Below are 26,628 nucleotides of genomic sequence, written 5' to 3'. Positions count from 1 at the left end.
CCAATCACATTCAACTATTCCAAGGGTCTACATCCTCATATGGAGATCAAACCTGGAGAGTGCTCTCGCCAAATCTCCAGACAGCATCAAGACTAATTTACTCTTGCTCCCTAACCCTTGGTAAAACATTCCCCATACACCAATATTTAGTGGTCCCTCACTAAAACATCCAGTTAGTCTACAGTTCTTTGCAAAACCACGTCACTGTCCACGTTTGCCACCTTTTCACTTGCTCAACTGAACTATTTCAGTCAATCATAGTCTCCATCCAGCATTTCATTTCCCACCCATCTTTCAGTCGTCAGCAAACTTGAATTACAAACTTTAATTTGTCAATAACTGAGATCCCACCTTAGCCTCCAAGACATCCATAAATAACTGAAAAATTTTCATTCTGAGTGCCCAGTGCTGTATTTTAATGTCCTCTGGATTGCACAAGGTGGTGAGACAACAGCAAAGAGTTAACAAAGCCAAATGATCCTTGTCCATAATCAAAATAAATTAGAAATGTAATAAATAGCAAGAGGGGACAATGTAGACCGGAAGATAAACACTGTTCTCTGCCTCTGTGCGTATCAGTCATGCAAGATGCTTGCCTATCATCTCCAGGGTTACAATATTAACCTGGGGATTTGGAGGAACGGATGAAGGGGAGGTTTATAGTTGTTATGGTTCATTTAAAAACAATCTAATTAAACAATCTCCAGTCACATTCACCTTCAGATTAAACTCCTGTCACACACACTGAAGATTAAACATTCCTATCTACATCTAAGAACAGATTACAAATATGCGAAACACAGATTAAACATACTCCTGTCACTTGCATTCTTTCAGATTAAAATTCTAGTGTCACACCTCATTATATTGCCATTAAACAGTGAGTTAGTTACCTGCAACTGTTTTACACTCCAGTCTTGCTCTGTTCTGGGTTGTTCTCGTCCCACTTGACGTTGTTATTGCAGCTGGTTGTGCCTCCCCCTTGGCTCAGTGTCAAACTCTAACCCGTTTTGTCCCTCAGTGGATGCATTTCCTTCAGAGCCTGGCACCAAGCTTACAGTCTAATTGCTATTCCCTGCCTTGACTTCACTCTCAGCAGCCAGACCCAGCCAAGTGTTTAACTCGGTTGACACTGAAGTTTCTGCATCATTCTTCTGAGTATTTGTTGTTGACAGATCAAAAGTGGGCATGCAAGAAGGCAAGTGGCCTGCTTCATAGGTTAGGCCAGAGAATACAAGAGTTGAGACATTACGTTGCGACTTTTCTGCCACAGAGAGTAAAGTGTGCAGTTCTAGTCACCCCACTATTGGAAGGTTGTGTTTGGACTGCCAAGAGTGCAGATATTCACCAGGACATTGCCCAGATTGGAGGACTTTAGTTCTAGGAAGCAACTGGATAGACTGGACTTGTTTTACTGGCCATAAAGGGAGCTAGGGGTGGGGGATGAATTGATAGACATATAATACATTAAATTAGGGATGGAAAAGGCATTTTGTCTAAATTGTTTCTCATGATAGGGGTATCAGAAACAAGAGGGCGTCATTTTACAGCGAGAGGAATGGGCAAGTTATATTTTACACAGAAAATCGAATGGACTGCCAGAGGAGGTGGAGGGTTCAGACACAATTAGTACATTTAACAGGTACTTAAACAAGACCTAGAAGGATAGGGTTCTAATGATGCACAAAAAGGGCAGTGGAAAGGGGATGGGACTGAATAGTTATTTCTGTGCTACTTGGCTTGGAATTTGTATTTTCCCTTGGAAGGAATGGACTGAAAAGATCAGGTATGCTGAGTTTGGAGTGAGTCTTGAACATACAGGGAACTGACTGCATGTCTGGCCACATATTAAAGAATGAGACTCGCAACACAAAACAATTGAATTGGATGAAGAAGAACTGCAAGGTTATAAGTACTGAGAAAGAATGAACACACTGGATTTCTTTCATAACAACATAAGACAGGATCATGGGGAAGGGGTGGGTAACTGGAGAAGTGTCCATGCCCAAATCAAACTTGATCTTACTGAATGGCAGAGACAGATGATCGACTCCTATTTCTTATACTTATTAAACACGACAAATTAATCCAATGGAGAAATGCTCAACAATTCTTGAGTATGGAGCTCAGGATACTTAATTCAAAACCAGAATTCTCTGAATCAGAATTTATTGTCACAAAATTTGTTTTGCGGCATCACAGTGCAAGTGTTTTATATAAAACCATGTTACAAAATAGATAAAAATAGTAAAGGAAAAAGTAAGGTAGTTCATTGATCATTCAGAGATCTGACGTCAGAGTGGAAGTAGCTTTCCTTGTGCTCTGAGAACTCGTCTTCTGGCTCCTTTATCATTTTCCCGATAGTAGCAGAGTGAAGAGGTCATGGTCTGGGTGGTGGGGTCCTTTAGGATAGAGGCTACTTTCTTAAGAGACCGCCTCTTGTAGATGTCCTTAATGGAGAGAAGATTGGTACCAATAATGTCACAGGCCAAGTTCATAACACTCGAGTTTTTCTTGTCCTGACTGTGGACACCTCCATACCAGCCAGAATGCACTCCATGGTTCACATGAGGAAGTTTCCGAGAATCTTTGAATCTCCTCAAACTCCTTACAAAGTATAGCTGCTGGTGAGGCTTCTTCGTAATTGCATCGACATGGAGGTTCCAGAACAGATCCTCAGAGATGTTGACACCCAGAAATTGACTGCAGAATATTTCATTCACCACAGGATACTCCATTTACTATAGGTCTAGAAACTTTGACCGCTTCCTTAATTTAGAAGGCAGATAAGAATGATGGATGAGAATTCATCCGTCTCCAGAACTTCATGGCAAATTAAAATACCAACTCAGATCAACAGAAGAGGAACAGCACCACTGCTGGGCATGAATAATTTTTAAGTAACAAGATTTTGAATTTATATTAGAAGTGTTTATTTTGAAGTTTTAGAAGACTGAAAGGATAATGACTACATTTAACACTTTTCTGGAGATACAATATCCTCTCCAGTTTTCTGATTTTACACATAAATAACATTAAGTGAACTCTGAAACATCAGACTTTAACATTTGACATAAAGTTGCACTCAGAATCCATTTACTCATATTTGTTCTCTTACAAACTTGCTAGTTACCAAATTGCAGTACAACACTGATTATCCGAAATGGTAGGGAACGAGCCCATTTCGGATAAACGTTTTTTTTCCCCCGGAGAACTGGTCATTTTTTTTTAAATCAGCCCAGTAGCAACAGCAATTCACTTTGTAACAGTGTTTATACAATAACAAAGAACAAGGTAAGGCTTTTTAAGCATTAAAATAAGTTTCTCACCCAAAAAAATGCTGGCTACAACCGATAACCAACATTTCCCCATCAAGGCCCCACTTGGGCCAGGAGCCCGAGAGTCCTGCTCCTGCCTGGGAGGTTGAGGTCCCTGCTGCTGTTGGGAGCCCAAGGTCAGCTGTTGCCAGCATCGGGAGCTCAAGGTCCACGGTCAGTTTGGCTTCGAAAAAATTTTCAATAAATGAAGATTTCTGATTTGTTTCCGATATCCTCATTTATCCAAAATTTTAAAAATATTTTGGATAACTGATTTTGGATAATCGAAGTTGTACTGTACTTAGAATCTACAGATTTTCATCTTACATATTACTCCTTCATTGCATTGGCTTTTGTTTTTTGTTGCATTGAGTCAGGAAGGACCACCCTCCATTCACGTCAATAACCTAGTTATGGAGAGCACCAAGTTCCTTGGACATCACTTAACAAACAACTGATCACTTGTCAGGAAGACACAAAAGTGACTGCTTCTACAGGAGTTCTATTGAGAGTGACTTGGCCAGTTACGCACAGAGCCAGCACCACCAGGCTGAGGAACAGCTTCTTCCCACGGGCAGTTACAATGCTAAATCACCAAAGGAACTGCTCACACTAAGCATCCAAGCCTCTAATATTTACTAAACAATATTTATTTATTTTTATATGTGTATATTTGTCCTGCATATGTATTGTTTGTCTGCATCTGCGTTATGTTGGGTTGTGTGTCTGCATGTTTTGCACTGAAGACCAGAGAACACCGTTTCATTGGGTTGGTACTTGAACAACTGGATGATAACACACTTGAACTTAATCAATGAAGAAAGTTTTAATAATATTGATAAAATGTTTGATCCCTAATAACTTTCGCTCAGTGGGAGCGAGGTTGATGATTTTTCTATCATCAGCTTGGTCCCCAGTGGTTTTAAACAAGGGTCATATAGTCCTTTTTTTGCTTCTTGATCTTATTCTGCGTCTTCTTAACACAACAGTTCAGCTTTAACTGGATTGCCCTGCGCTCTTATAGGAACATAACTTAACTGTGTCTTCTTTAAGGCTGGAGCAATACATATTGCAAAGGTTCCCTTCTTTGTAATGTTCTCAATTATTTTTGAATGACCTTAAAATAGCTGTGGAGAGGATAATTTCAAAGATAATTTTCTGTTCTCCTTTAAGGGGTAGAACTGTTACTGAGGAAACAGTAATCTTTTATATGGCTCATTCAGAAAAAAAATTAATCAGTGCCCAGGAATAATAGCAAAAAAGGCTGGAAAAAGTCATCAGATTAGTATGTGGAAAGATGAGTCAATGTCTCTCAAACTGTCTTTAATCTGAAAGGTCAACTCATTTCCCTTTTCAAAGATGCTGCCCAAACTGTTGAGTGTTTCTCCTAGGTTTCATTTTTAATGTGTATTTCCAGTACCTGTTCTTGATTTTTATCAGTATTCAAGAACCAGTCAATCTCATTGGTATTTCAAATTTTCACCAAGGCCTCATGAACCTCCTCGTCAAATTTTCTTTTATGCCAAAAATGCTGTAATGCTTTGTAGATATGAAAATAGATTAAATTGAAAAAAGAAATAATAAATATAGAAGAGCAAAACAGTGAACAAAAACCATAATCAAACATGTATGTTTGTTTAAAGATTTTTAATTTAAGAGATGTTGTTAGTGACCAGTTGGCATCTATTGCCATGTTGCAATCCAGCAGGTACATTTTTGGATATAAAATTGCTCATCACTTTTAAATCAGACTAAAACCTTGTATAAATCTAATCCACAGGGGGAAAAAAACAAAGTCCCCTATTGTTTACAAGTTCTCTGTCTCAGCAGTTGGATTTAGGAAGCCGATAAACCCCACCAGAGTAAACTAGCTGGTGGTCTTTCACTTTCTTCTGCAAGAATGCCTGAAGTTCCTGCATGTCAATTTCAGTCAATACCGGACCAGTCATTACGAACATCTTGAGCATGGTGTGAATACGCTCCAGTGGTAAGCTTTCAAGGTTTGTCAACATACCTTGAATGTACGTCCAGAAAAGCTGCAAAACACAATTTAGATTCAGCTTCACTTAAAGGAAAAGAAAATATCATGCGCATGATTATTATTCCGACTCCTCAAACCATAAATTCACGCTAGCATCCAGTTCTGCAGCAGCGCCGCTATCCTGCATTTTCATGGCTCTTTCCACTAGAGTCTAGAAAGAATCTGATAGCACCTTCAACGTGTTCAGTATAATTTGTTAGAAAAAGATATTCTACTGATAATTTTGCTAAATTAATTAGTTTAATTAATTTCTCTCAGAAGAAGTCAGATTTAGCTTTAATTTTATCATTAGATGCCGACAAGGCTTTTGATAGATTAGAATGGGATTATTTCAATTTGGGTCAATATTTATTCATTGGATTAAGACTTTATATAGAAATCCTTTGGCGAGAGTGGTTACTAATGGAAAAATTTCTTCTTTTTCATTAACTAAATTGCTGATGATGTATTGATTTATTTAACAGATCCTGAAAATTCTTTATTTTCTTTATATAATAAAATTACAAGACTATGGAGAAATATCTGGCTATAAAATTAATTGAAATGAAAGTGAAGTTACTCTGTTAGATGAAGGAGATTATGATTGATATAAATAAATTGCTCAATTTAAAGGGACACAAAATTCGATTAAATATTTAGGTATTAAAATTGACAGAAATTTAGATACTTTATAGAAGTTAAATTATTTACCGTTATTTAATAAAATTAAAGATGGCTTAAGTAGGAATGTATTAAAATGGAATACTTTTCCAAGTATTCAATATTTTTTCAGTTTATTCCTTGTCTAATACCTCAAAAAAAATTAAAGATCTTAATTCAATTCTTAAGAAATTTTTTATGAAAAGGGAAAATGGTTGGGATACCCTTTGAGAAATTAACTTGAAAATTTGTATTGAGTGGTTTACAACTTCCACATTTTCAAAACTATTATAAAGCTGTACAATTAAAATTTATTAGTGGAATGTTTGACTTAAATAAATCCCTAGTTTGGGCAAATATAGAGTTAGCTAAAATTGATGAGAAATGTATAAATGGAACTCAAAATTGTAAATTGGTAGAGATCTGCCAATATTGAAGCATTTAATTGAAATATGGAATAAAATTGATGAGATACGTGGAAAAGGTAAGATTTCATCAAAAATGCCTTTATATCAAAATGAGCTTTTTCCTTTTACTGTCAATAATCAGTTTTTGAAGATATGGATTCAACTGGGGATTTTAAAAGTTGAAGATTGTTTTGAAGCGAGGAAATTTGTATCCTTTAATCGAATGAGGGAAAAATTTGAGGTTCCTAGTAATACTTTTTTTTTATTATTATCAGGTAAAATATTTTTTTAAAGGAAAAGTTAGGTCATAGTTTAAAATTACCTAGACAATCTGCTTTGGAGTTATTACTTACTAAAGGAGAAACAAATAAATTTATTTCTGAAATGTATAAGTAATTATCAAATAAAATGTCTAAAACAAATATTCATAAATCAAGATTAAAATGGGAAACTGATTTGAATAGAAAGCAAGATGAAAACTTTTGGAGAAATTTATGTAGTGATAATATGACTAATAGTTCGTGTTTTAGAGGTGTTAAAGAGATTGGTACTTCTTTTCATTTGAATTGGAGTTGTTCTAACGTTAAGACCTTTTAGATGCATTAAATTATTTTTGGAAAAAGTATTAAAAGTTTAAATTCCGTTCGATACAATGTTGTTTTTATTAGGAACATTAAGAGTATTGTTTTAAGATTAAGATTGATTATGTATCAAATTGAATTTTTACATTTAGGTTTGGCTGTATCGAAGAAATGTTTGGTAATTACTTGGAAATCTGACTTAATTTTAGGAATGCAAAGACGGCAAACTGAAATTAAATCTTGTATCCCTCTTAAAAAGATCATGTATAATTTGATGGATAAATATAATTTTTTTGTAAAAGTATGGAGCCCATATTTAAAAATTCTTGGTTTGAAGGTTTGATCTCTCAATCCATTCTGGTGTGGCATCTTGCTTTTCACCGCTGAAAAGTTGAATATTTGTATATGGTGGTCTTTCTTCTTTCCTTTTAGTGGGTATATATAGGGGGAGGAAGGTGGGTATTAGTGAGGAGGGAGAGGGAGGTTGGGGGGTTTTTTGAATATTTTCTGTATATGAATTTATTATAATCGATGTTATTATGGTTTTTAAAAATTTAAATATTAAAAATATATACCGTATAGATCTCTCCGGACAATGCTGAAGTGGAGCTCCTGCAGTTAGAGCCAAAGTTTACCTTCAGGAAACATTACATCAATGGACTAATTTAAAAGTAGTTCTTAGCTTGTGAAGCACTTTATGGCACTTTTTTCCCCCAAATTTATTTACATCTGACTATGAATATGCAACTAGACGAAACAGTGTTTCTCCAGACCAGGAAGCATAGATATACACAGCATAACCTATTATCTGGGATCGTCAGGTGTGGACATCTGCTGTTGTTCGGAATCTTCTGAATTAAAATGGCAGTCCCTTGAAGAAAATCCCTTGCTCCTAGCCCCCGCCATCCATCGCCACCCCCCGTACCCGCCCACGGCTGACTGTCACCCCCCCCAGGGTTGGTGTAAGACTATTTAGCGCCCTAGGACTGGCTGAGTGGTGGTGGGGGGGTTGGAAGAAGAGATCCTGACTAGGGTGAGCAGGAGGGTGGTGACCAGGCTGAGCAATGGTTCGACGTGCACCGTACTGGAGGCTCTCGATCAGTGAATCGGCCAGGTGGAGGTCGGAGGCGACGGGGTGGCCAAAAAGGGGCAGGCTTCAGCTGCTCAGAGCTAGCAGCCAAGAGAGACAAAAGGCTGGACACTAGGTGAACAATCAAGGTCAGGTGAGCTCCGGCATGAGAGGCCTCTCCTCAAGGTGGCGCTCAGGGTCCATCAGGGTAGGCCAGCCCACCACTTCCTGTCAAAATAAAAATAAATATCTTTTTGACACTGCTGCCAGTGTCCAGGAATTCCTGCAGTGCCTCAGCCGAGCAGCTCAGGGGTTCAAGCAACACCATGCACGCCTTAGGGTATGCCCGGATGGTAGTGCCAAATTTCAGCAGCAGAGTGCAGAACAGCCGCAGGTAGAGGCCACTGACGGCCGCGGCGCACTCTCGGTTGGACAGCATCTCTTTCAGAGCACAGAGAACACTCAGGGGCTCCAGGGTTGGGCAGACGCAGCGTGGCTCGGCTCCAGTCTCCAGGCACAAGCACTTGTCTCTAAGGCAACCAACAGTTGGATGATGTCTGCGGCCAAACCTGTATCGCCAGCCAGCAAGCGCCAGATGTGGCAGGTGTTGCCATTGAATGGCAGTGGGGAGGAGGCAGGAGACCGCCTCAGCTGTGTTGTGCATGGCCAGCATGGAGATAAAGTGAATGATGAAGAGTCTGATCTACTCTCCCGCTGTCCAGTGCAGGCGCACCGACAGCACCTTGATGATATCGGAGGCCTAGCCCTGGAGAGCAGAGCCGCAGGATGGGATAGTGGCATTCAAGATGGCAGACGTGGCTCTGGAGTAGCCAGGGAAGTGTTCGTCCAACCCCTCAAAGAGGAGAAGGCCGGTCTGGTGGTGAGGGAGGTGCCCACACGAAGCTTTAGCTAACTCGGTGCAGGATGAGTGGGCTCCCAAAGCCAGGGATACACAGTGGTTCCAGCTGCTTGGGGGATTATGGGCAAGGAAGACAGCCATTGATCCTGGACTGAGCCAGCCACAGCCTGCTTCTCTCCCATTGGATGCTGGGGGCCGAGAGTCACCTTTCCACCGAAGGTAAAAGAGGGTACTTTCTTCTGGGGCGGGGATGGGGAACAGGAGACTGGGGGGGGGGGGGGGGGGGAAGCGTCCTCCCTCTGAAAACTGAGAATATTTGCACAACATTTTTAAGTTATATTTTATTCAATCTACCCCAACCTCAACAGTCCAGCCTCCAAAATCTCTGCAACTCATTCAACCTTTTTCAGTGTGAACGCCCTGCCTGTGTGATCAGCCATTCAGGAGGAATCCTAATTTATTACAGGAAATTAATGTTCCTTGTATGTAAAAACCATATTAGATGAGCAGGTGTCATCTACCGGAAAAAAAGTGCCGCGTTTTGGATGTTGTTAGTGTTCGGAATCCCCGATAGAAAGTTAGGCACCTATAATCACATCTATAAATAAAGGTAACATTTAAAATAAATATCTTTTTGACAAAATATAGCATCAGAAGCTTTTACATTGAATAGACATAGACACCAATGGAAATGCACAATGATGTCCAATAAGCTTCATCCTGTTCAAGGATTTTGCAAATTACTGTATATCAAAGTGCAGTAAAGAGAGTATAGTATTGATCTACTTTTATAGGCAAATGAAGCTCTACCTGCAACTCCTCCTCCTTCTGATCAGCTTGGGAAGCCATGGCAGAATCTCCCTCCTCATCACTATCGATGAGAACCATTTTCTCCTGTTGGTCCTTCTGTTCTTCCTCAATCACGGTAAATGTGTCAGCAGGATCTTCTTTTAGGACTCCCTGCTGCTGCCAAAGTGCAATTTTCCTTCTCAGGGCAATGAGTGGAACTTTGAGTACATCACTGAGCTCATCCAGAGTCCATGTACCTGCAGGTATACACACACCCTGTTCAAAATTCCACACCAAGACACTCAGCACAAAACTCATTTCAGTCTACTTCTATTTAAAACTTTCAATATGTTCTCATACACAATTATAAAATTCTTTCAATCTACTCGAAGGAATACAAAAACAATGTAAAGAAATTATTCCTCAGTCATAAAAGTCAATTTTTCTCTTGGATTGCTTTCATGACCAACACAATTGAAGTAATGGTTAGATGAATATCAATTTTGAAAGATACAAGGTTCAAATACAGTAAAATCTCCGGTATCTGGAATTCAAGCAACCAGCAAAAAAAAATTGAGGAAATTATTAAATAAATACCATTTAAGATAATTAAGAATAAATGAAAAAATTAAACAAAAATTTAAAATTGTAAATGTTTTCCAAAGCAACATACAACCCCTTGTTGAATCTAGGAACAAACATTCAGCCAGCGAAGTGTCCCGGTTGTGCCCCGGGCACAGCAGCTGTTTAAATAAAGCTTCAATCAAGTTGGCAGCATCCAGGATAAAGAGCTGCGCAATGCCTCTCGCCGTTGGTGCGACATTCCCGAAGTGTCTCCCTATCCTTGCCTAGTTAGAGTCTTCATCTTTATTAAGTATATTAATAAGGCTTTATCTGTAAACTTGGGGGAGAGGAAGTTAGTTACAATGCGTCGGGCAAGCGAGGGGAGGGAGACTGGCAGCGCGTGTCGGTGGGGAGGAGTGACGAGGGGACCGGCAGCGCGCATCAGGGGGGGACCAGCAGCGCGAGTCGGGCGGGCGCAGGAGGGGGGAGAGACAGGCACCGCGAGTCGGGCGGGTGCGGCGGGGGGGGGGGGGGGGAAAGAGACCGGCAGTGCAAGTCAGGTGGGCGCGGGGGTGGGGAAGACCGGCAGCGCGAGTTGGGTGGGCGGGGTGGGGGGGGGAACTGGCAGCGAGCCGCATATTAAAGGTCAAAGAGCCGCAGGTGGCTCGCGAGCTGCGGTTTGGCCACCCCTGCACTATGTAGATTCTTGATATAGCAGCCGCTACAGATGAACAATTAGTATTTGCCTTGAAGTAGGGTAACATATTCCGAGATCATATTTTAAATTGATTCTTCAGCAATCGAACAGATTCTTACTTTTCTGCTGGAAGTGCATAATAATCGCCGCATGGACGGGGGAAACAGACACAGACAATGTTCGATCTGCCAGTTCAATCTCCAGATCAGCATTTCCTAAATGAGGCTTCCAGTTCAAAGATCTCATGGCCTGCAAAAAGTGAAACCATCCAATGAAATTCAGGGAGCTCGGAGGGAAAAAAAAACAAGCTCAAAGAAAACCTTCAAGGCCAGTTACACCATTATTCCATCAACACTTCAGGGACAAACTTGCAGATCTCAAAAATAAAGAAAGTTTTCTAATCACTTATCAGAATGAAAACACCTTGTATCTTTTCCAGTTTCCTAAAATCCTTGTTTTAGATTGATGACTTTTAATGATTCTGGGAGAGTCAGAATCCACAGTTAAACATTATCGAACCCAAGGAGGATCAAAATACAATTTCATCAAGCTTTTTCCTTGATACTATCTTACTACCTTTCATCCTAAGACTTGGAGAAATAGGTAAAAATGTTAAGCCTCTAAAAAATAACTTGGTGTCTGCGAAACCCAAAAGCATCTTCAATGGGAAAGCCCAATTCATGCCAACACATCAGGGCTCAACAGAAAACATGTCATACATGAACAGATCAACTTCATGAGTAAACCGTAAAGTGTGATTACAAACATGGGGTATCAAGATTTAGAATCAACAAACAGCTTCCTCACGCGAGTGCTGTGTTAGGCATGCTTCATTTCCAACTATCATGCGATCTCAGTTTTGATTTGGGAAGGGAGCCTGACAGCAGTGAAGTGCATCTTCAAAGGAGTGGCTAGAAGGAAAACCCTATAGATCTTCCGCACTGCTGGTGACAATACCACTGGATGAGCATTGCACAGGATGGTCTTCTCAACCGAGTTTGGGTGGGATATGCTACTTCAAGCAAGATTATTACTTCAAAGACCAGCAATTACCGTCCTGGTAAGCAGGATAAGATGAAGATGAGACTTGTAATCCATGTCTATCAATAAACCTCGATCATCATGTCCCATCTTTTCCAAATTTAAACTTCACTGAGACTTTAATCATTAAAGAAAGGAATTTTTACAAATACATAATACTTACTTTTAACTTCTCGTACTTCTTGGTATAACCATCCATTGCTTCCTTCACTTCAGGAGGGAGCTCTAGTTTCTCTTCCTTCAATGGAGGCCAAAACTCACCAGATAGTATCATTGCGTTCAGGTGCAAGGGACCCTCTTGTTCCTCCTCATGAATATGACTGTTTATTCTTCGAGAATCTGCTACATCCTAAAGAACAAAACCCAAAGGTTCATACAGTAAATTATAAATTATACCTGATATTCTAACATATTTTTCTAATATTGTTTGTAATCTTATCAACGATTCAGCCGGGTCAGACATTTATAATAGCACATCACCAGCAAATAAACTAATTTTATATTCTTCCTGATCAACTTTGAAGCCCTTAATATCTGAATCTTTTCTTATAATCTACACCAGAGAATCAATAGCTAGGATGAATAATGCTGGAGATAGAGGATACCCCTGTTTACTCGATCTACTCAAGGAAAAATAGATGGCGTTTGGTTATGAGTTATAATTTTAATCTTGTGGCTTATTATAAAGTTTTTATCCAATTTATAAATTTTCTACCTCTGCCGAATTTTTCCAATGTTTTATATAAGACAATTCTAGTTAGTCAAATGCCTTTTCTGAATCTAAAGAAATAGTTATGTTTGGATTGAATCTTGATTTTGCCTTATGTATTATATTGACTAATCTACCTAGACTATTTGAAGAACGTCTTCCACGGTTCTGGAGAAGACAATGGAAAAAGTAAGAGAGGGCAACAAACCACTGGAGTATAAAGGGCAAAAAATCTTCATTTATCCAGATATAAGTTTTGACCTCCTAAAGAAGAGAAAAGAGTTCAATACAGCAAAGGCGATTTTATGGAAGAAAGGGTATAAATTTATACTAAAACATCCAGTGGTATTGAAAATATTTATTCCAGGACAACAAAACAGACTATTCTCGGATCCAGAAGAAGCACGAAAATTTGCAGAACCATTACAAAAATAGACTGAGGGATGAAGACGGGTAATGAGAGTAAAAATGATCACGATTGATATGTATGTGGGTAAAGACAAAAATAGACTGAGGGATGAAGACGGGTAATGAGAGTAAAAATGATCACGATTGATATGTATGCGGGTAAAGAGGTATAAGAGTGAATAGAGACAATGTGCATACGTGAATGTATCTGTAATTAGAGGAAAATATAGATAGTATAGACAAGAATTAATAAGGGAAGGTAATGGAATAGAGAGAATAAGGAGGGAATTAAAAGAGTGACCTTTGTGACATATGAAAAGTGAAATCTTTTCTGGGGGGGCTGGGTGGGGGAAAATAGCGGTCACTGCAAAATCAGTTGACGCTTGCGAGTGGATTCGCAAATCCAAATGGAGAGGGGAGATGTGGTTGTCCGACAAGGGATAAAGGACAACTCAGGAGGGGAAGGGGAGATTGGGGATAAAGAAGATAGAAATAGGAGAATAAGGAAAATGTTGGATGTTGTAGGAATGTTGTCTTATAAAGAGTTGAAAATAAGAAAACAGAAATGGAAAAGGAGGAAAGGTAATGATGGAAAGACGGAAAGAGAAGATAAACAAAATATAAAATGGCTACGCTGAACTATATGACTTTAAATATTAATGGAATACATAACCAAATTAAAAGGAAGAAACTACTAAATTTACTGAAAAAGGAAAAAATTGATATAGCATTTGTCCAAGAAACACACTTAACTGAATTGGAGCACAAGAAATTAAAAAGAGATTGGGTAGGACATGTAACAGCAGCATCGTATAATTCAAAAGCAAGAGGAGTGGCTATATTAATTAGCAAAAATGTGCCATTTACAATAGAAGAGGAAATAATAGATCCAGCAGGGAGATATGTTATGATAAAATGTCAGATATATTCGGAGCTTTGGAATCTACTTAATATATATTCACCTAACGAAGAAGATCAAAAGTTTATGCAAGATATCTTTTTGAAGGTAGCTAATACGCAAGGGAACATACTAATAGGAGGGGATTTCAATCTGAATTTGGATCCAAATATGGATAAAACGGGGAAAAAAATTAACAGGAAGAACAAAGTAACCAAATTTATAATTAAATCAATGCAAGAAATGAAACTTGTGGATATATGGAGGAAACAAAACCCAAAAGAAAAGGAATACTCATACTACTCGACTAGACATAAAACATACTCAAGAATAGACCTATTTTTGTTATCAGCTAGTATGCAGGATAGAGTAAGAAAAACAGAATATAAAGCGAGAATGCTATCGGACCATTCACCCTTAATACTGACAGTAAAGCTAGAGGACATCCCTCCAAGAATGTATAGATGGAGATTAAACCCCATGTTACTTAAAAGACAGGATTTTAGAGAATTTATTGAAAAACAATTAAAAATGTATTTTGAAGTAAATACGGAATCAGTGGAAGATAAGTTTATACTATGGGACGCAATGAAAGCATTCATTAGAGGGCAAATAATAAGTTATGTAACCAAGATGAAGAAGGACTATAATCAGGAAACAGAGCAGTTGGAAAGGGAAATAGTAAACATGGAAAAAAAATTAGCAATGAAGGAAGATACAACTAAAAGAAGAGAATTGGCGGATAAAAAAATAAAATATGAAACATTACAAACATATAAGGTAGAGAAGAATATAATGAAGACAAAACAGAAATATTATGAACTAGGTGAAAAAACACACAAAATCCTAGCATGGCAGCTTAAGACAGAGCAAACTAAGAAAATGGTATTGGCAACAAGGAAAAAAGACAAACAAATTACATATAATCCAAAAGAAATTAAGGAAAACTTTAGAGAATTCTATGAACAATTATACCGAACTGAAAACGAAGGGAAAGAAGGGAAAATAGATGAATTTTTGACTAAAATTGAACTACCAAAACTACAAATAGAGGAACAAAATAAATTAACAGAACCATTTGGAACAGTAGAAATACAAGAGATAATAAAAAAATTACCAAATAATAAGACACCAGGAGAGGATGGATTTCCAATAGAATTCTACAAAACATTTAAAGACTTATTAATACCGCCCCTCCTGGATGTAATCAACCAGATTGATGAGACACAAAACTTACCAGATTCATGTAAAACAGCAATAATTACAGTAATACTAAAACAAGGGAAAGATCCACTCTCACCAGCGTCATATAGACCAATATCTTTACTAAACACAGATTATAAGATAATAGCTAAACTATTAGCAAACAGATTAGCAGAACAGGTACCGAAAATGGTAAATTTAGACCAAACTGGATTTATCAAAAAAAGACGCACAACAGACAATATTTGTAAATTTATTAACTTAATTCATGCAGTAGAAGGAAATAAAGCACCTGCAGTAGCAGTTGCTTTAGACGCAGAGAAGGCCTTCGACAGAGTAGAATGGAATTATTTGTTCAAAGTATTGCAAAAATTCAGTTTACCGGAGAAGTATATTAATTGGATTAAAGCATTATATAAGGGACCGTTAGCGAAAGTGACAGTAAATGGACATGTAGCAAAGCAATTTAACTTAAGCACGTCAACGCGCCAGGGATGCCCACTATCACCGTTATTGTTTGCGCTAGCTATAGAACCACTAGCAGAATTGATAAGAATAGATAATAATATAAAAGGAATAAAAATAAGACAGGGAATATAAAATCAGTCTATTTGCGGATGATGTGATAGTGTACTTAACAGAACCAGAACTATCAATAAAAGAATTATATAAGAAATTGAAGGAATATGGAGAAGTGTCGGGTTACAAGATAAACGTAAATAAAAGTGAAGCAATGCCTATGAATAATGCGGATTTCTCAAAATTTAAGAAGGAATCCCCATTCAGATGGCAAATGCAGGCAATAAGATACCTAGGTGTACAAATAAACAAAAATCTAGGCCAATTATATAAACCCAATTACAATCCACTAATGAAAAAATTACAGGACGATTTAGAACATTGGAAAGAGCTACCACTAACACAGATAGGAAGGATAAACTGTATTAAAATGAACATTTTTCCAAGGATACTATACTTATTTCAGGCATTGCCAATACAACTGACAGAAAAATTCTTCAAAGAGTTAAAGAAAATAATAAGGAAATTTTTATGGAGAGGGGGGAAACCGAGGATAGCACTAGATAAATTAACAGAATGGTATAAACAAGGAGGCTTACAATTGCCAAACTTCAAAAATTATTATAGAGCCGCACAATTAAGATACCTATCAGATTTTTATCAAACAAGGGAAAAACCAGACTGGACGAGATTAGAATTAGATAAAATAGGGGAAAAGATACCTGAACACATATTATATAAATGGGACGAAAAACTGGTACAACATAGAACTTCTCCAGTATTACATCATCTCCTCAATATTTGGAAGAAGATTCATGTAGAAAGAAATAAAACAAATTATCAATTACCAAAACTAATATTGACGCAAAATAAGCTACTCCCTTTTACAATAGACAACCTTTCCTTTAGAAAATGGGAAAAAAAAGGGATTAAAAGAATAGAAAATTGTTTTTCAGGAAGTAGATTCTTATCCTTTGAATGAGAGATAAGTACAATATAACTGGAGATACAGCGCTGGCATATTACCAACTGAGATCCTACTTGAAAGATAAATTAGGAAGCAATTTGAGTTTACCAAAGGGAAGTAACCTTGAATATGTGATTACAGATACAATGTTAATCAAAAGATTTATAACAAATATGTATATTAAACTGCAAGAAAAGGAGAATGAGGAAACAAATGGTAAAACTAAACAAAAATGGGAACAAGATTTAAATATAAAGATAAAAAAGGAAACATGGGAGAAATTATGTTCTGGAACGATGAGAAATACAATAAATACGAGGCTACGTGTGATACAATATAATTGGTTACACAGACTATACATTACACCGCAAAAGTTAAATAAATGGGACCCAACAGTATCTGATAGATGTTTTCGATGTAAAAAAGAAATGGGAACAACAATTCATGCAATCTGGACATGTGAGAGAGTAGAAAAATTTTGGGATGATCTCAATCAGATATTAAATAAAATAACAGAAAACAATATACCAAAGAATCCAGAGATCTTTCTCCTAAGTAACATAAAAAACAAAGAATTTGGAATTGATTTGGAGGATGCACAAAAAAGATTTGTTAAGATAGCCCTAGCCGTAGCAAAAAAATGTATTATGTCAACCTGGAAATTGGAAGATAATTTGAAAATACAACAATGGTATATAGAAATGAATAAATGTATTCCATTAGAAAAAATAACATATAGTTTAAGAAATAATATTGAAATATTCGAACAAGTATGGGAGCCTTACATTAAATACAATAGCGAAAACCTACCGGGAACAAACATTACCTAAGTTGATGGAAGGAGAAGGAAAGAAATGAATGGACTCAGTAGAATTTCTGGTGTATTTTTGTTGAATGACAACATTGTCTGACTGGCTTAATGCAACCTAGATTGTATACCTAAAATGGATGAGAGGGGGGGTGGGGGGGTGGCTTGGGAGGAGGGAGGGGGGGGAGAAAAAGACACTGTATATGTGTGAAAAAGAAAAAGTGTATATCATGGCTAACGTGATTTATGGTGTGAAAAATAAAAAATTTAAAAAAAAAGAACGTCTTCCACAAATCCCACCTGATCTGAATGTATTAATTTTGGTAAATACTCTCCTAATCTGTTGACTCGTGGCCTTTACTAGAATTTTATAGTCTGCATTCAGGAGTGATATTGGTCTGGATGATGAGGTTTTTAATGGGTCTCTACCTTTCTTCGGTAGCACTGTAATTATAACAGTTGAAACAATTTCTGGGTTTGGCTCTCCACCACCTGGTCTAACGCATCCATCAATAGAGATATCAACAGATCTTTAAATTATCTATAGAACTCGAGAGGGAACTCATCTTCCTCCAGTTTATCAAGTACCCAGAGCTTTCTCTAGGCCCTTTCATGCAGTGAAAAAGCCCAACTGCAAAGGCAAAGATTTTCCGCCCTTACATTGGAAGACTTACCTCTATGAATGCACCATGGCTGGCTCCAAGGCACCGTCTGCAATCCCTCTCGGGAAAAAATCATCGGCGGAATGGCGCACTCTGCCACCTCGCGTGAATGTAATATCACTGAAAGCGTCTGGCTAATGAAGTCGCGATGACACCATCAGACAGCGACCCACCTCCCTCTCTCTCCCACCCCCTCACCCTTCTCCCTCCATGAACCCCTTAGGGCGGGGCGGTCAGTGGGGGCCAGCAGGCCAGGGAGCCATCAGGCTCCGCTCAACATGAATGCGATGCAAAAGGTACATTTATATTTTTCCTTCCACGCTTATAGCCAGCATCCAGGCAGAGACTTGGCATGAAAGGGACTTCTATTTCTTCCCTTGTAAAAGGCGCATCTAAGTCATCCCTTTCTCTCTCTTCTAGTTTAGGAATTTCAACATTTGTTAAGAAATTTTCCATCTCATTTTCATCTCATACTAATTCTGATTTATATAGTTTCATATAGCATTGTCTATATGTATTATTTATTTCCTTTTGATTATATGTTTTTTTAGTAGACGTTTCCGTTTCTATTGTATTTATCATTCTGGATGACTACTCTGCTTCAACCTGCCAAGATAACATTTTATGTGCCCATTCTTTTAGTTCATAATATTTTTGTTTCGTTTTTAGTATCTTTTTTTCTGTTCTATATGCTCGTAGTGTATTATATTGGTAATTTTTTGTTCTTTAACATTCTATTTTTCTTATGTTCCTGACATCTGGTATTTTTTTTTAACCAATTTTATTATATCCTTCTCTAGACCTTCTAATTCTCTTGCATATTCTTTCTTAAGATTTATAGTATAAGAAATAATTTGTCCCCTCAGATAAGCTTTAAGCGTATCCCAAATTAGAAAACTATTGTCAGTGGAAGGAAGATTGTTTTCATAAAATATTTCCATCTGTCTCTTAATAAATTCATAGAAATCCTTCCTTTAATAATTAAAGCACTTCTATACGTAATTCCTTGCTTTTCCATTATCATAACACCTTGCACCTAACCTGTCGGTCTGTCAGACCCCCTCATTTAACTCCTGACGCAGCAGAAGGGGTCCAGTGCTGGTGAGCCCAGAGTTTACGGAGCACCGCACCGGATCGCAATGATGGCTCAATGCGGGAGCAATTACTGTCTTCGTTACCTATAATTCCCCATGCAGCTGGAACTGCCCTGCCAGCTCTCCCCCCACCCCCTTATTATTCTCGTTGATTTGACTGATATTGGATCTAAACAAAAATTGAAATCTCTTCCAATCAAGATATTTTGTTTTTTTCCCCTATGGTTTTGAAAAAGATATCCTTCATAAAGACTTCATCATCATAGTTTGGAGCGTAAATGTTCATAAACATCCATGATTCTGCATCAATTTTTCAGTGTGCCATTACAAGTCTTCCAGCTTGATCCATTAATGTCTCTTCCATTATTTATTGGTATATTTTTATTAATTAAAATCGCTACACCTCTTGCTTTTGATCCAAATGAAGACAATATTAGTTGCCCCACCCATCCTCTTTTTAATTTTGCATGTTCCAATTTGTTAAGATGTGTTTCTTGTAAAAAGACTATATATGCCTTCAATTTTTTTAGGTATGCCAAGACCCGGTTTTCTCCCCACTTTCCCGTTAATTCCATTAACATTAAAACTAATAAATGTTAATGTTTTTTTCTTTAAATCAATATTTTTTTTAAACAGTAAAATCTATTTGACTCTTTAAATAATAAAGTGATCCTTCTTCTAAGAAAAACACACAATGTCCCTGCCCCATCGGTGACGAGCCCCAAAAGTCCGCGAAAAAAGCCTGTGGAATCACTCAAGGAAGAAGAACCCCTCCCTTTGGCACCATCTTTTTTTGCTACTCCTTTCCAGGCACCATTTTCTCCCTTAGACTGGAGTTTCAACCCTGCTACCATTTTTCCCAGATTGCTTTTCCCTTTACTGAACTCTCCGTGACCATTTCTATATACTTTTAAACAATAAATGGAAGACGGTTTTGTAAAAATGAAAAAAACAACTTTTACTTAGTTCCATTATAAATAGTCACAATCTTCTCCCTCGACAAACTTGATTTTTTTTTCTTCATAAATTTCATAGGAAGTCTTCCACCTCGTTTTGTTCTTGAAAAATCGTCAGTTTCCTTCCACTACTTTGACCCTCATTGAGTATTTCAAGTTGTTAAACACATAGTTGTCTTTTACACCTTCAAGTTATTTTCTTTGCTTAATCAAGGTCAGGCTAAAATCTTGAAAAAATAGAACCTTTTCATGATCAACCTCGGGAAGGCCATTATTCTGCTTAGAGTAATCATATGCTGCTCCCAGAATTATCTCCCGTTCTCGGTAGCTTAAAGTCTCACCAGAACTGGTCTTGGTCTCTGATCGCCAGCTCTTCTGGGACCGTGTTCAGTGAGCTGTCTCGATATGCAGTTTTTCTCCAAATTTGTCTTTTCCCCAATACTTGTGGGATCCATTTTTGAAAAAAAAAGTTCACTGGGTCTCTTTCCTCAATTCCTTCCTTTAGTCCAATAATTCGGACATTATTTCATTGACTAAAGTTCTCCATATGGTCAATTTTGTCAAGCAGTCCTTGTTTATCCAACTCCCATTCTTTGGCTCACCACCCACCCCCACAAAAGCCTCAAGTTTTTCAAGCATTTTCGTCAATTCAAACTCTGTTTGACCCATTCTCTCCATCCGGTCTTCAACAATTTCTATTATTTTGGTCATTTTTTTCCCGTCATATCTCTCATCACCATTTCATATTCTCCATTTTTTCCAGGATGATGCTCAATTCTTGACCCAACTCCCTACTTTTACCTGGTTCTGCCAGTCCTGTCACCATTTTTGCACCACTCCCTTTTGGACTTTCACCTGATATTCCCAGTTAAATAGGAGCTTCTTCAATCTTTGTTGTTAGCTTCCTTAGATTTTCCGTGCTAGTTTTATCCATTTTTGATCAAATAAATCTTGATTTTCAAGTTTTGACCATCTATTTAGTACCTTTCATGGAGAGATCAACCAAAGCATATCTAAGATCTTCGCATGGCCATGCCCTCCCCAACTTATCAAACTTGAGTTGTTAACCTTGGGGTCAGGGGAGCGAGTTTTAAACAGCAGGTAACATAACTTAATACCCAGTCCTTTCTACTGACCTTCAACATTACTTCACAGAAGTGCATCTGAGCCTCTCCAAAGCGTAGCTTCAGCAGCTCCAAGTTTCGTATCTCCCTGTAGCAAAGCAGTCACATGTAAATAATTAAAATTCCTGTCACAAAGCACATAGTTCTTTTGAACCCAGAAGAAATGGCAATTTGATGCAATTCGACAGACTGAACACAGAAAAACTCAAGTATAACTATAAACTAATAAGAAAAATTAGAATGCAAGATAGTGATAGCCAGAAGTACAAAAACAGAGAGAAAGAGTTCTAAAGAGTTAACAAATTAATGGTTAAAGTAATCTTGTCACTACATGCTGAGTAAGGATTGAGGAGGACTGAGACTACTAAATGACATGGCTCAAAGGAACATGGGATTCATGAATGGGTTTTATGTGTTCATGAAACACAAAGCAGATGCAGCCAATAACAAGGCTGATGTAAAGGTGTAAATGGTATGGACTGTAGGAGTATGGAAGTTTTTTTAAATTTTTTTTAAATTTTTCACACTATGAACCATACTGACCAAAATACACACAAACATTTCCCTCTTGAATATACACTGTGTCATTTTCTCCCCTTTTCCCCCCTCCCTTCCCTCCCTCCTTCAAACCCCCCTCCCCACTCACTCAACGTTCAACATATATGATACATTAAACCCATTAAACAATGTCGTCACACAATGAAAATAAACAAGAAATTTGTGTCTTCTACTTCTACATACTGGGTCAGTTCATTTCGTCTTCTTCTCCTTCTGTCATTTTAAAAATGAGTATGGAAGTTTTGATGCAACTTTTAAGGACGCGGTGAGATTGCATCCCACAGATTCTTCAGCATTACGTACAATTACACATCCAACATCAAGGCCCATCATGCTGAAATCCAAAACTGATCTGAGCAATCTGGGAGGCAGGAATGGAATAACTGAACATTGCTTCAGGGGCAACAGAAAAGGTATGGTCTCCTGCCAATTTGCTCAGTGCATTTTGCATGGAACAGGAAAGGCAATGGGTTCAGAATAGCAGCATGGCAGAACAAAGGATGGGATCCACGTCAAAATATCATCCAAAAACAGGAAGTCAACAAGGGATGCTTGCTAATTCCTAAAACAGATGTCCTTGGCATTTCCTTCTTTGTATTACGATAATAGTCCTGAGTTGCCTCCTCCTAGGTTATGTCTAACCAACAGCAAGTTAAACAGTGTAGAAGACAGCCTCACTCTCTAATCTAGAGAATTTTGTAGAAATCATACTTATAACAATTACAGTCCAAAAACAGGCCATATCGGCCCCTCTAGACCGTACCAATTTAAGTGATCTCCTCTTACCTGCTCCCTTCACATCAATGCACTTATCCAAATTTTTCTTATATGGCAAAATTGACCTTGCTGCAACTACCTCTTTCAGAAAGTCATTCCACTCGGCCGCCACTCTCTGAGTCAAGAAGCTCCCTCTCATGTTACTTTTAAATTTTTGCCCCCTAACCCTTAACTTATGGCCCCTCATTCCAATCTCACGTACCCTCAAGAGGAAGAGCCTATTCACATCTACTCTATCTATCCCCCTATCAAATAAATACCTCTATCAAATCCCCCCTCAACCTTCTACGCTCCAATGAATAAAGACCCAGTCTAATCAATCTTTCCTTGTATTCCAGATACTGCAATACCGACAACATTTTAGTAAATCTTCTCTGCACCCTCTCTACCTTACTGACATCCTTCCTATAATTTGGGGACCAGAAATGCACATAGTATTCCAAATTTGGCCTCACCAATGCCTTGAATAGTCTCAACATCACCTCCCAACTTCTATTCTTTCTGCTTTGATTTATAAAGGCCAGCATACCAAAAGTTTTCTTTACCACCCTATCTACATGAGAATCCACTTTCAAAGAATGATGACCCGTTATTCCAAGATCTCTCTGTTCCTCAGCATTCCTCAGTGCCCTCCCTTTCACTGCATATGTCCTGTTTTGATTATTCTTCCCAAAATGAAGCACTTCACACTTATCTGCATTAAACTCCATCTGCCATCTTTCAGCCCACTCTTATAAACAGTCCAAATCCTTCTGCAGTCCCTGAAAGCCATCTTCACTATCCACAACTCCCCTAATACTAACCCAATTTACCACTCCATCATCCAAATCCTTTTCAATTTTTAAATTCCACCCATACCACTTCCCTTGACGAGCCCTCCAATCTATCTTGCATCAGCACCACTGTAATATTTTCCCTGACAAGCAATGCTAGACCCCACCCCCTCTTACCCCTCCAATCTTATCATACCAAAAGCAGCAAAATCCCAAAATATTTAGCTGCCAGTCACAACCCTCCTGCAACCACGTCTCACTAATCGCCACCACGTCATAATGCCAAGAGTCTATCCACATCTTCAGCTCGTCCACCGTCCTTACAAAAGTAAATGCATTTCAGAGATTTCCCACATCTTACCTTCTGCTTGTCCCCATCTTTATGGTAAACTCTTATTTATTATCATCATCGATCATTTTCCTTCTCGATCACCTGCCTTTCCACCCCCCAAACCTTTTCTACAAGCCTCCTCTATTTGAGGAAAAACCTGCTCTCTGCTGTCCTCCCTATATGGACCCCTTCTCCCAACCATACTAGTTTAAAGCCTCCTTAGTAGCCCTAGCAAATGCCCCTGCCAGGTTCCTAGTCTTACTGAGATTCAGATGCAATCTGTCCATTCAGTACAGGTCCCACCTCCCCCCAAAAAGGTCCCAGTGATCCAAGAACTCTAATCCCTGGCCCTTACTCCACCCCTTCAGCCATGCATTAATCCTCCAGCTGATACTATTCTTGCCCTCACTATCGTGTGGCACAGGAATAATCCAGAGATTACCCCCTTTGCGGTCCTTCTTTTTAGCTCCCTACCTAACTCCCTATATTAATTTTTTTAGGACCACTTCACACTTCCTCCTTATGTTGTTGGTACCAACATGTACCATGACCTCTGGCTCATTACCCTCCCCCCCCCAGGATGTCTTAGACACGAGAAGTTATATCTTGGACCCTGGCACTAGGGAGGCAAACTTCCATCAGGTTTTCTTTATCGTATCCACAGAATCCCCTATCTGTCCTCCTGACCATTGAATCCTCTATAACTATTACCCTCCTCTTCCTTTCCCTACCCTTCTGGGCTACAGAGACCGACCTTGTACCAGAGGTACAGCCACGGATGCTTTCCCCAGCCTGACTGTACCCCCCCCCCACCAACAGTACTCAAGGAGGAGTACCTATTATTGAGGGCTACGCACAGGGACCCTCTCTTGAACCTGTCTCTTCCCTTTCCCTCTCCTAACTGTAACCCACTGATCCTCCTCCCATGGCCCTGGTGAGACCACTTGGCTATATCTCCTATCTACGATGGCCTCACTCTCACTGACCAGATCTGTGACAAATATACAATCTTACCCAAATCCAGATATGCTCGGTCTCAGCCTCTGCCCACTGAAGCCTCTTGAGCCAAAGCCCAAAAGGCAAACTAGCTAATGATAAGCTATAAGAAATTGGAGCCAAATTCTTGCCTGCTGTCATGATCTCGCTGCATACCCACCTCCAACGCTATGACCACTTGAAGGTCTGACCTCTGACACTTCTATGCTTTAATGCCCAAAGGCATTCAGTAACTCCTTCTACCCTTAAGATTTCCTGAAGTCTTATCATTTTGACCAAGTTTTCAAATCACTTGACTTGACATCACACAGGGCTCAATATCAAATTCTGTTTGATAATGCCCTCACCAAGTGCTCTTGGATGCTTTACTTCATTAAATATTAAACAAATATTATTGCAAATTAAAACAGTTACTACAGGGGAATTGAGATGCAATTTTGAAATTAGTTTTTATTTCAATCTCAGTAAGATTACTGATCACTAACTCTGAAGTCACATAGAATCAAAGGAGGTCAGTACAAAAGCACAAGCTTCTTGGTACCTGGAAGTGATGTAGCTAAAATGATGGAGTATTCGGTCAGCCAGAAGTGTACGATATTCATTGATAAAAAGCTCTTTGCTGCCATAAATGCTGACCAGCAAGGTGATGATATCAGAAGACCTTCGCTTGGAACCTGATTTACCTGAAATCAAGTTGAGAAGTGCAACAGACATTCTGGTAATGACAGAAAAATGGACCAAATAGCAAAAATGCAAAAGACTCGCTTTGACTTTTGCTTTAAATTTAAAAGGCTGGTTTACTAAATTACATCACATTTTCCTTCAAACAATAAAATCCTGCACGAGAAGAGGATAACATACAAGACAGGTTTTTTTTCGGAGCTTTGCCTCTGCTGTTGGTATTGGTTCAAGAAATGTATGAATGATTAAAACAAGGAAGCACTGCTGATAAATCTTTTAAATAGATTAAGATTTACCAGAACAACTCCCAATCTAAAATTTAAAAAAAATGTTTTGTGGCAGAGCGACTGAAGAATTGAGAGGCAAGAGTTTGCTGGAAAGTAATCCCAAATACTATTTTTTTCATTGCTGCATATAAACATGCAAGTACCTCACAAAATAAACCTCACCGTTCTGAACATGAGGTTCCAATCTACAAATTTGGTTCATTAGTAGGATGTTATTTATACCAGCTTACTATGCCACAAAATGGTGATCTCGCAACAGAATAAGAAATCTAAATCTCTGAAGGCTATTTTCGTATTCCCCCAAATAAAATTTGCACTGACTTTTCCTCTTATTTCCATGTTAACTTGATCAGGAATCCTCGATTAAAATGTTCACTTTCTAAGAGATAACAATAACCTGGCCAGCAGTTCATAAATTTAGATTTATTAATAACAATTTCATTCGATGTCAGAATACAGAACATTTCTATTTGATCTGGAATTTAGATCATTTGATTTTCAAGCCAGTGACCCAGAAATCCCACCACACGTTTGTCCTTCCTATTTGCGAGGTTTCAGGTTACCTGGATCTGCATCAACGGGATCAGGAAGCCAGTCCTCTGGATCAGTCATGTCATCATCACTATCTTGTCCATGCTCCAGGGTGATTGGATCTGCTTTGGACAGCTCATTCGCTAGATCACTAGAACCCTCTGAATCATCGGTCAAACCTGCTACTATCTGTCTCACCGTATCCTCGCGTGTCCTATGAATTGACAGACAAGAAGGACAAATTATTGCAAGAAATGTGCCCTTGGATATGGCAGCTTTGTACTGAGTTTCATATCCACAGGTTTGTGCCACTGAGACATGGGTCTGAATTTCACTACAATA

General features: G+C 38.5%; 1 protein-coding gene across 2 annotated transcripts in view; it reads right to left on the bottom strand.

Moving 5' to 3' along the window:
* Positions 1 to 4,949: 4,949 nt before the first annotated feature.
* Positions 4,950 to 26,628, bottom strand: part of anapc2 (anaphase promoting complex subunit 2) — a 52,256-nt gene continuing 30,577 nt past the window's right edge. For both annotated transcript variants that reach the window (XM_069934178.1, XM_069934181.1), the window contains exons 7-13: positions 26,319 to 26,500; positions 25,329 to 25,470; positions 21,365 to 21,440; positions 12,168 to 12,353; positions 11,083 to 11,212; positions 9,724 to 9,959; positions 4,950 to 5,353 (exon numbers count right to left, since the gene is read on the bottom strand). In XM_069934178.1, the coding sequence (XP_069790279.1) occupies positions 5,141 to 5,353; positions 9,724 to 9,959; positions 11,083 to 11,212; positions 12,168 to 12,353; positions 21,365 to 21,440; positions 25,329 to 25,470; positions 26,319 to 26,500 (1,165 nt within the window). In that variant the 3' untranslated portion in view covers positions 4,950 to 5,140. The remainder of the gene's footprint in view (positions 5,354 to 9,723; positions 9,960 to 11,082; positions 11,213 to 12,167; positions 12,354 to 21,364; positions 21,441 to 25,328; positions 25,471 to 26,318; positions 26,501 to 26,628) is intronic.

The sequence above is a fragment of the Narcine bancroftii genome, chromosome 1 (genome assembly GCF_036971445.1).
Source record: "Narcine bancroftii isolate sNarBan1 chromosome 1, sNarBan1.hap1, whole genome shotgun sequence".
NCBI lineage: Eukaryota > Metazoa > Chordata > Chondrichthyes > Torpediniformes > Narcinidae > Narcine > Narcine bancroftii.
Note: the sequence above shows the minus strand (reverse complement) of the source record. Positions and strands in the feature narration are given on the sequence as shown.